Source organism: Oncorhynchus clarkii, chromosome 3 (genome assembly GCF_045791955.1).
Source record: "Oncorhynchus clarkii lewisi isolate Uvic-CL-2024 chromosome 3, UVic_Ocla_1.0, whole genome shotgun sequence".
Lineage (NCBI taxonomy): Eukaryota > Metazoa > Chordata > Actinopteri > Salmoniformes > Salmonidae > Oncorhynchus > Oncorhynchus clarkii.
Window position 1 is genome coordinate 58,487,276 of NC_092149.1, and position 10,601 is coordinate 58,497,876.

A 10,601-nucleotide genomic window follows, 5' to 3' on the forward strand; every position below is an offset into this window, starting at 1 on the left:
ATAATGTACTTTTTACTCCATACATATTTCCTGACACCCAAAAGTACCCAGTACATTTTTTTTTTAGCTTAGCATGACAGGGAAATGCTCAAATTCACACCTGCTTTTTAAAGAGAACGTTCATCGTCATCTCTACTGCCTCACTAAACACAAATGCTTCGTTTGTAAATTATGTCTTGGAGTGTGCCTCTGGCTATCCTTAAATAAAAAACACCAACATGGTTCCGTCTGGTTTGCTTAATATAAGTAATTTTAAATCATTTATACTTTTACTTTTGATACTTAAGTATATTTTAGCAATTACATTTACTTTTGATACTTTAGTATATATCGTCATTTCCTATTAAGGTATCTTTACTTTTACTCAAGTATGACATTTGCGTACTTTTCCCACCACTGCAGCTGCGTTAGCTTCTCATCTGAAATACATGAGAGACTTGGTCTGATGCATAATTGGATAAATAGCTTACTTGCGCAACGCCCTCCCTGACTTGAAATAGGAATGACTCTCCTCAAACTCCTTCAAACTTACACTGTCTGTGGACCGTTGCGTCTCATAACTGGTCTGGAGCTCTCGTATACCGGACTGGCTACGACCCTTGGAATTCACAGTATTTCACTCTCCAAAGGGATCATGTTAATTATTTTAAGATTTTCTATTTTGACAATTTTTAAATTACTGTGCCGTCGAGACGTTCTCATTTCAGAATAGATTCTTCTGCGCAGCTGACTGATGCAGTCCGCTCATACATTTTGGGAATCATACAACCTTCGGATTTTCTATTGATCCCGACTTCATTCTTCTTTATATTTTATGGAAAGAAGGCGAGCCATATCCCACACCGTTCCAAAATGGATTTAAATCCAAGCATAAAATGTAAAATAGTGGTCGTTGGGGATAGTGAATGTGGAAAAACCGCTCTACTAAATGTGTTTGCAAAAGATTCCTTTCCAGAGGTGAGTTTTATGTGACAGATTTTTATATTTATTGGCATGATAATTGCGCGTTATCAATCAGCTCGCAACTTTTTAATATGTCTAAACTGCATTGATGTTGACAATGGATATTGTCTTTCATTTGTAGGGCTACATTCCCACGGTGTTTGAGAACTACACGGCCAGTTTTGAAATCGATACGCAGAGAGTTGAACTCCGTCTGTGGGACACTTCAGGTAAGGACCCTTTGCGCATTATTCGCGTTCTGAAAACGTGCGTCACTGTCATTCCTGCTGTAGCTACTAAATACCATGAAAAATCGAGAGTTTTCGACATCAGAAGACAAGCATGAAATCCTGATATGCAGTACTGGCCACATTATATGCTTTACCGTAACTGTCATTCACTCAGAGGGGAACAGTCCGATGCTGCCTTTCTGGAATGTGAGGGAGAGGGTTAGATAGGGAGTCAGATAACAGTTATGGAAACCTTGTGTACACCACCAGCATTCTGTAGCCTACATCTGAAACGACCCACCCTCACACCCTTGAACATGTAAGACTGATAATGTGGGAACTCAGACACTGGTGTTGACTGTATAAAATTGTACATCAGTCTTGGGAAATCACCATCTATTAGGCTACTTTCGGACATTTATTTTTGTCATCTGCACTCCGAGGTAATGGCAAACCTTGCATTGGCGCCTGTTTTGTATGCCACTATATGGGTAGATTTGTGATATATTCTTTTAGCTGTCTATTAGGAGAAAAGCTGACGCTAAAGGGCGGTAACAAAATAAGACACTTATTTTCCCCTGGCCAACATACACAGATTTTCAATCCGAGAGCTTGCATTACTTGTTTAATAAAGCCGCTCCCCCTCACAGCCTGACACACAACAGGAATCCCATATAGAGGTCCCTGTGGGATCTCCTTCCAGCCCCAGGTCTGGAGGTAATTACCTTCTATACTACAGCCTCAAAGCCCTCCAGTCTGGCTGGGTGATTGTGTGGCTCCAGTGGGGTGGAGAGTGGTTAGTAAAGGGTGAGGTAGTGCTTTGGGCTGCCTCTGTAGGGTGGAGAGGGGGGTCTAGAGAGGGGGAGCGGTGGGATGAGGGAGAGTTTTGGGCTGCCTCTGTAGGGTGGAGAGTGGTTAGTAAAGGGTGAGGTAGTGCTTTGTGCTGCCTCTGTAGGGTGGAGAGGGGGGGGGGTCTAGAGAGGGGGTAGCGGTGGGATGAGGGAGTGTTTTGGGCTGCCTCTGTAGGGTGGAGAGGGGGGTCTAGAGAGGGGGTAGCGGTGGGATGAGGGAGTGTTTTGGGCTGCCTCTGTAGGGTGGAGAGGGGGGGTCTAGAGAGGGGGTAGCGGTGGGATGAGGGAGAGTTTTGGGCTGCCTCTGTAGGGTGGAGAGTGGTTAGTAAAGGGTGAGGTAGTGCTTTGGGCTGCCTCTGTAGGGTGGAGAGGGGGGTCTAGAGAGGGGGAGCGGTGGGATGAGGGAGAGTTTTGGGCTGCCTCTGTAGGGTGGAGAGTGGTTAGTAAAGGGTGAGGTAGTGCTTTGTGCTGCCTCTGTAGGGTGGAGAGGGGGGTCTAGAGAGGGGGTAGCGGTGGGATGAGGGAGTGCTTTGGGCTGCCTCTGTAGGGTGGAGAGGGGGGTCTAGAGAGGGGGTAGCGGTGGGATGAGGGAGTGTTTTGGGCTGCCTCTGTAGGGTGGAGAGTGGTTAGTAAAGGGTGAGGTAGTGCTTTGGGCTGCCTCAGTAGGGTGGAGAGGGGTCGAAGGGTGAAGAGCGGGGTCTAGAGAGGGGGTAGCGGTGGGATGAGGGATTGTTTTTGGCTGCCTCTGTAGGGTGGAGAGTGGTCGAAGGGTGAAGAGGGTCTAGAGAGGGAGTAGCGGTGGGATGAGGGAGTGTTTTTGGCTGCCTCTGTGCAGTGTGGTGTAAAAGGGGTAGTAGTGGGGAGAGTGAGACACTGTTCTGGGATGCCTCTCATCTGCTCTGTGACTTCCAGCTGATTGTGGCTCATCCCTTGGGTTTGTCCAGGACACGACTCAGTGATTACACCACAGCTTCAAGAAAAGCTGAGCTCACCACACACACCAGGGCTGACTGACACACTCATCTATTGTTCCTGTTGGGGACCACCTTGGATACACCAGGGAAGGTTGCATTACACACACACAAACCAGACCTCACCACATACACCAGGGCTGGCACACCTCTAAGGACTTCCACTGAACCGGCAGCCCCCTCTCTAGTCACAACATGATGGTGTGATAATGTTGATTTGTTGGAATTGTTTTGATAACCTTGTGGATAGCGTGGCACGTTTTGAGCTATATGATAGTGTTGTTTATTATTATCACAAATGAGTCTCATGTGGAAATTGGAGTACCACAAGTACTGTATATGGCGCTGCAATGGATAGCTGACGTTTTACTGGCTCCTGGCTATTTTGTGTTTTTGTGCACTGATCTTAACTTTTTTTGTACATAATGTTGCCGCCATCATTTCCTATGACTGAAAAGACATCAGAACAGGGATCACTAACCTCTATTTGGATGAAGATTTCTATTTCAATGAGTCGCCAGGGCAGGACATACTGCTCACCCCAGACCGGGCCCTAATCCCAGAGACTTGGAAAAGGAAAAGACGGCATAAGAGAGGCCGACGTGCGGGCACCTTGACGAAACTACGTTGGCGAATAAACAATCCGCCTCTACCCTATGTTCTATTGGCGGACGTACATACACTGGAGAACAAACTGGATGAACTCTGTTCGAGACTACCCTATCAACTGGACCTAAAGAACTGTAATATCCTGTTTCTCAGCATCGTGGCTAAACAAGGACATGGATAATATACATCTAGCTGTTTTTTCTATGCAATGGCAGGATCAAACGGCAGCATTGGGTAAACTCAAGGGGGAGGTGTGTGTCTTTGTTAACAACACCTGGTGCGCAATCTGTAATATTAAGGAAGTCTCAAGGTTCTGCTCACCTGAGTTAGAATACCTCATAATAAGCTGTAGACCATACAATTTACCAAGAGAGTTTTCTTCTATATTTTTCATAGCTGTCTATTTACCACCACAAACCTATGCTGGAACTAAGACTGCACTCAACAAGCTGTATAGGGCCATAAGCAAACAAGAAAGTTTTCATTCAGAGGCGGCACTCCTAGTGGCCAGTGTTTTTAATGCAGGGAAACTTAAATCAGTTTTAACCTCATTTTTACCAGCATGTCACCTGTGCAACTACAGGAGACAAAACTGTAGATCACCTTTACTCCACATACAGAAACGCATACAAAGCTCTCCCTTGCCCTCCATTTGGCAAATCTGACCATAACTCTATCTTCCTAATTTTTGTTTACAAGCAAAAACTCAAACAAGAAGTACAAGTGACGCGCTCAATACGGAAGTGGTCCGATGAAGCGGATGCTAAGCTACAGGACTGTTTATCTAGCACAGACTGGAATATGTTTCAGCATTTATCTGATGGCATTGAGGAGTTTACCACATCAGTCACCGGCATAATGAATAAGTGCATCGACGATGTCGTCCCCACAGTGACCGTACATACATACCCCAAACAGAAGCCATGGATTACAGGCAACATACGCACTGAGCTAAAGGCTAGTGCTGCCGCTTTCAAGGAGTGGGACACTAATCTGGACACTTATATGAAAAAAGTGTATTATCTGCACGACAGAAGTCAATGTATATCTGCTGATGGAGTTCAGTCAAATTTTCTTAACAAAACTAAAGGAGTCTCACAAGGCTCAATACTAGGCCCTTTACTGTTCACTCTTTACAATAATAATGTCGGTCTGTCCCTGAATAATAATCACTGGGGCTTACATCTCTATGCGGATGACACAGTTATTTATTCCTGTGCCCCCTCACTGTAACAGGTCATTCACGATCTTCAGCTTGGCTTTGATTCAGTTCAATAATTGCTCAGCAATCTTAAATTAGTGCTAAATGGTGATAAAATCAAGACCTGTGTATCTGTACATTGAGAGGAGCCCAGATTGAGCTAGTCCACCAATTATAAGTGTCTAGGTATTTGGATTGATGATAAACTGTCCTTTGTCCTCTTAAGCATTACCCCCTTCTTTTCAGTTTTCACCTAAAATGACATACCAAATCTAACTGCTTGTAGCTCAGCCCCCAAAGCAAGGATATGCATATTCTTGGTACCATTTGAAAGAAAACACTTTTAAGTTTTTGGAAATGTGAAAGGAATGTAGGAGAATATAACACAATAGATCTGGTAAAAGATAATACAAAGAAAAAAACAACTGTTTGTTTGCATTCTTTTGTACCATCATCTTTGGAATGCAAGAGAAAGGCCATAATGTATTATTCCAGCCCAGGTGCAAATTTGATTTTGCCCACTAGATGGCATCAGTGTATGTGCAACATTTTAGACTGATTCAATCAACCATTGCATTTCTGTTCAAAATGTTGTATCAAGACTGCCCAAATGTGCATCATTTGTTTATTAATTACTTTTCATGTTCAATATTGTGCACTCTCCTCAAACAATAGCATGGCATTCTTTCACTGTTATAGCTACTGTAAATTGGACAGTGCAGTTAGATTAACAAGAATTGAAGCTTTCTGACAATATCAGGTATGTCTATGTCCTGGGAAATGTTCTTGTTACTCACAACCTCATGCTAATCGCATTAGCCTAACGTTAGCTGCACCGTCCAGTGGAAGGGACACCAATCCCGAATAAGTTTTAAAACACACATTGATAAACTGACTAAAAAGTTGCAGGTAAAGATTGGTTTCTTATATAGAAATAAATCCTGGCTCACTTTTGAAAGGGAATATTGTTCAAGCAACACTTCCAGTAATTGACTGTGGTGACCCAACCTACATGCAAGCAGCAGCCTCATTAAGTTTGCTGATGACATGACGGTGGTAGGCCTGATCCCCAACGACGATGAGACAGCCTAAAGGGAGGTCAGAGACCTTGCATTGTGGTGCCAGAGGAACAACCTCTCCTTTTAAAGTCAGCTAGACAAAGGAGCTGATCGTGGATGACAGGAAACGGAGGGCCGAGCACGTCCCCTTTCACATTGATGGGACTGCAGTGGAGTGGGTCAAGAGCTTCAAGTTCCTCGGTGTCTACATCACTAAGGATCTATCATGGTCCACACACACCAACACAGTCGTGAATAGGACGCGACAACGCCTCTTCCCCTTCAGGAGGCTGAAAAGATTTGGCATGGCCCTTCAGATCCTCAAAAAGTTCTACAGCTGCATCTTGACTGGCTGCATAACCGCTTGGTATGGGAACTGCATGGCATCCATCCACAAGGTGCTACAGAGGGTAATAGTATGGCCTAGTACATCACTCGGGCCGAGCTCCCTGCCATCCAGGACCTATATACCAGGTGGTGTCAGAGGAAGGCCCTACAAATGGCCAAAGACTCCAGCCACTCAAGTTATGGATTACTCAATCTGCAATCGCATGACAAGTGCTGCCGTTGCACCAAGTCTGGAACCAAAAGGACAGCTTCTACCCCCATGCCATAAGACTGCTAAATTGTTGGTTAAATAGTTAAACAAATAGCATGGACCCTTTTCATACATTTTTGCAAATGTATTAAAAATAAAACAACTGAAATATCACATTTACATTTTTACATAAGTATTCCAACTCTTTACTTAGTACTTTGTGGAAGCACCTTTGGCAGCGATCACTGCCTCGAGTCTTGCATGATGCTACAAGCTTGGCACACCTGTATTTGGGGAGTTTCTCCCATTCTCTGCAAATCCTCTCAAACTCTATCAGGTTGGATGGGGAGCGTCGCTGCACAGCTATTTAAGCGTCGCTGCACAGCTATTTTTCTTTCTCTCCAGAGATGTTTGATCGGGTTCTGGTTCTCACTGGGCCACTAAAGGACCTTCAGAGACTTGTCCAGGAGCCACTCCTGCGTTGTCTTGGCTGTGTGCTTAGGGTTGCTGTCCTGTTGGAAGGTGAACCTTGTTCCCAGTCTGAGGTCCTGAGTACTCTGAGCAGGTTTTCATCAAGGATCTCTCTGTACTTTGCTCCATTCATCTTTCCCTCAATCCTGACTAGTCTCCCAGTCCCTGCCGCTGAAAAATATCCCCACAGCATGTTGCTGCCACCACCATGTTTCACTGTAAGATGTGATGCTTGGCATTCAGGCCATCTTGGTTTCATTATACCAGAGAATCTTGTTTCTCATGGTCTGAGTCCTTTAGGTGCCTTTTGGCAAACTCTAAATTGGCTCTCATGTGCCTTTTACTGAGGAGTGGCTTCCGTCTGGCCACTGTACTATAAAAACCTGATTGGTGGAGTGCATCAGAGATGTTCATCCTTCTTGAAGGTTCTCCCATCTCCACAGAGGAACTCTGGAGCTTTTTTCAGAGTGACCATTGGGTTCTTGGTCACCTCCCTGACCGAGGCCCTTCTTCCCCGATTGCTCAGTTTGGCCAGGCGGCCAGTTCTAGGAAGAGTCCTGGAGGTTCCAAACTTCTTCCATTTAAGAATGATGGAGGCCACTGTGTTCTTGGGGACCTTCAATGCTGCAGACATTTTTTGGTAATCTTCCCCAGATCTGTGCCTTGACACAATCCTATCTCGGAGCTCTGCAGACAATTCCTTCGAACTCATGGCTTGGTTTTTACTCTGACAATGCGCTGTCAACTGTGGGACCTTATGTAGACAGGTGTGTGCCTTTCCAAATCATGTCCAATCAATTGAATTTACCACAGGTGGACTCCAATCAAGTTGTAGAAACATCTCAAGGATGATCAATTGGAACAGGATGCACCTGAGCTCAATTTCGAGTCTCATAAGCAAAGGGTCTGAATACTTATGTAAATAAGGAATTTCTGTTTTCGGTTTGTCATTATGGGATGTTGTGTATAGATTGCTGAGGAAAATGTTTTATCCGTTTTGGAATAAGGCTGTAACTTAACAAAATGTGGAAAAAGTCAAGGGGTCTGAATACTTTCCGAAGGCAGTGTTCTATTAGATAGGTACTAAAGTATATCCCCCCTAACCCACCTCACTGATAGATAAGCCATATGTTGAATGACGAGAGATGTCTTCGTTACGTTGATTGCCATTGTTACACTGTTCATTATTTGTCTCACAGTGACAGATACAACAGTATCTCTTTGTATACTTTCCTCCAGCTCTGAAATGCCCATTTCTAACAGTCTGTGTAGTAGGTTACTGTGTAACTGTAAATCCCCCATTTCCATCAGCTCAATCCTACAACACTATTTTAATGTTTCCATAGAAAATCATTCATACCAGAAGGTAGACATTCCACATCTCTCACGCATTCTGGTCGAGCCGTTTATAAATCAAATCAAATTTTATTTTTTTATTTGTCACATACACATGGTTAGCAGATGTTAATGCGAGTGTAGCGAAATGCTTGTGCTTCTAGTTCCGACAATGCAGTAATAACAAGTAATCTAACTAACAATTCCAAAACTACTGTCTTGTACACAGTGTAAGGGGATAAAGAATATGCACATAAGGATATATGAATGAGAGATGGTACAGAGCAGCATAGGCAAGATACAGTAGATGGTATCGGGTACAGTATGTACAAATGAGATGAGTATGTAAACAAAGTGGCATAGTATAGTATAAAGTGGCTAGTGATACATGTATTACATAAGGATACCGTCGATGATATAGAGTACAGTATATACGTATGCATATGAGATGAATAATGTAGGGTAAGTAACATTTATATAAGGTAGCATTGTTTAAAGTGGCTAGTGATATATTTATAAGACTTGAAGTTTAGGCTATGAAAATAGGGATCTTGTGGCTGTTGGTTAAACCTACAGGATCTGCTTCGCAATACCTGAAAATATTTCATCATTGTTTACATCTGCTGGTGTGGATTTGTTTGTGAAAATCATTCAGGGAAGTGGTAGTCTGTGTCAGACCACAGCGTATGCTTCATAGGAAATTCTACTCAAATATCCAAATGGCCCCACTTTTATAGAAGTTTACTCCTGGGAATTCAAACTGGGTATAATTGTGTTTAGGTAAATTAAAAGTTCAAATTAAAAAAGACTGATGGTGTCATTGGTGTTTTAGTCCTTATACTGGTCCACATTGAGATCATCTGGATTCCATTTGTGAATCAAAACATATTTCTGGTTTGGGTGGGGTCGTTCGTTGTAAAGCCAGCTTCAGAAGTAGTGGATCCGGTTTTGAGGGATTGTTATGATTTCTTGTCATGATGTGAAATAGCATAATTGCCGCTACATTCTTTAGAATTCAATGGCACAATTCAAGAACCAAGTTATTCTACACTGCTTTGTATTCTAAAGTAAAGTCCCTTTGGCATGGAGCTTATAGAGAATGACACACATATCTCTTCAGAATGAGGAACTGTTTCCTACAATGGAGACTGTTTGAAAGGTCTATGATATCCGGAATCCTTGGAATATCCCTACCCTAAACCCTAACCTTAATCCCTATGCTAACCGTAACATAACCATAACCATAACCCTTACCTAACCATAACCCTAACCGTAACAATTTTACATTTCAACCTCAATGGGGTAGGGACATCCCAAGGATTCTGGAAAGCACATACGCTGTTTGAAGTATGTGTGAGATATGACGGTTTCCTCCCTAGACAGTAGGGATTAAAGACAGTATTTAAACAGTATTTAACGTGGGTGAGGGAAGACCCCTCCCACTGTAGACCACTGTACCTTGGGAAACTAGAAGATCCTCCCCATTTCTCACAGAGGGTCAATGGGGAGAGGGGAGTTTCCTGACATTGGTGTTGGTTTGGTTTCTTTACCTGGATGCAACGTGACCCAGTCCACCACATAACGGCCCAACGAGACTATAGTTGACTAAATATACCCAAGAAAAAACTATAACTAAACAAAAATTATTTTTAATTTCAGACAAATTATCTCTGTGACTATAATTGGACTACTAAGTGGACTGGACAAGGGTTTTTGGAGAGATTGAGAGTTTTTCAGTGTTAAGCACAATTAATATTAGTAGCACAGATGCACAGCACAGTTCTGTTCAGCAGTGGGAAGGACTCGTCACACTTGACAAACACAGCTAACGTCAGCTGGTGACCTGCGGGGGAGCAGGTGATGAATGTGTGCAGACAGGGTCCCCTCCGTCTCCGCCTCCGATTATACATATTGCGCAGGCGACTCCAGCCTTCTAGTTAGCTACCCTTTGACACAAGCTGCTTTTCAAAATGAATAACAATAGCAGCATTGAGTTTAATAGTAAAACAACAGTCTCGCTGTGTTTTTCTCTCTGTTGAGTAGGCTATAGAAAAGTAGTCTGACTTGGAATTTGTAGTCTCGCTCAACCCTCCCACTTTTCCCACTGCATTTCATATACAGGTTCTGCAGCCAATGTAGCCAAGTCTCCCTCTTTTCTATAGAGAAAACATCTTGAATCTAGCCCTTTTGTCACGACTTCCAGCGAAGTTGTTCCCTCTCCATGTTTGGGCGGTGTTCGGCGGGCGACGTCACCGGCTTTCCTTTTGTTTTGTCTGTTTTACACACCTGGTTCCCATCTCGTGATTATGTTCCTTATTTAACCCTCTGGTTTCCCTTTCTGTTTTGTGCGTGATTGTCTTTCGTGTGTTGGAGTTCGTATCTTGTTTTGTGTTTG

The 10,601-nt window shown here is 43.5% G+C and overlaps 1 protein-coding gene across 1 annotated transcript in view; it reads left to right on the forward strand.

The window, feature by feature from the left end:
• Window positions 1-488: 488 nt before the first annotated feature.
• The window catches only part of LOC139406054 (rho-related GTP-binding protein RhoE-like), a 16,900-nt gene continuing 6,787 nt past the window's right edge, over window positions 489-10,601 (forward strand). Inside the window, exons 1-2 of the mRNA XM_071148518.1 lie at window positions 489-957; window positions 1,085-1,172. Coding sequence (XP_071004619.1) covers window positions 853-957; window positions 1,085-1,172 — 193 coding nt within the window. The 5' untranslated portion in view covers window positions 489-852. The remainder of the gene's footprint in view (window positions 958-1,084; window positions 1,173-10,601) is intronic.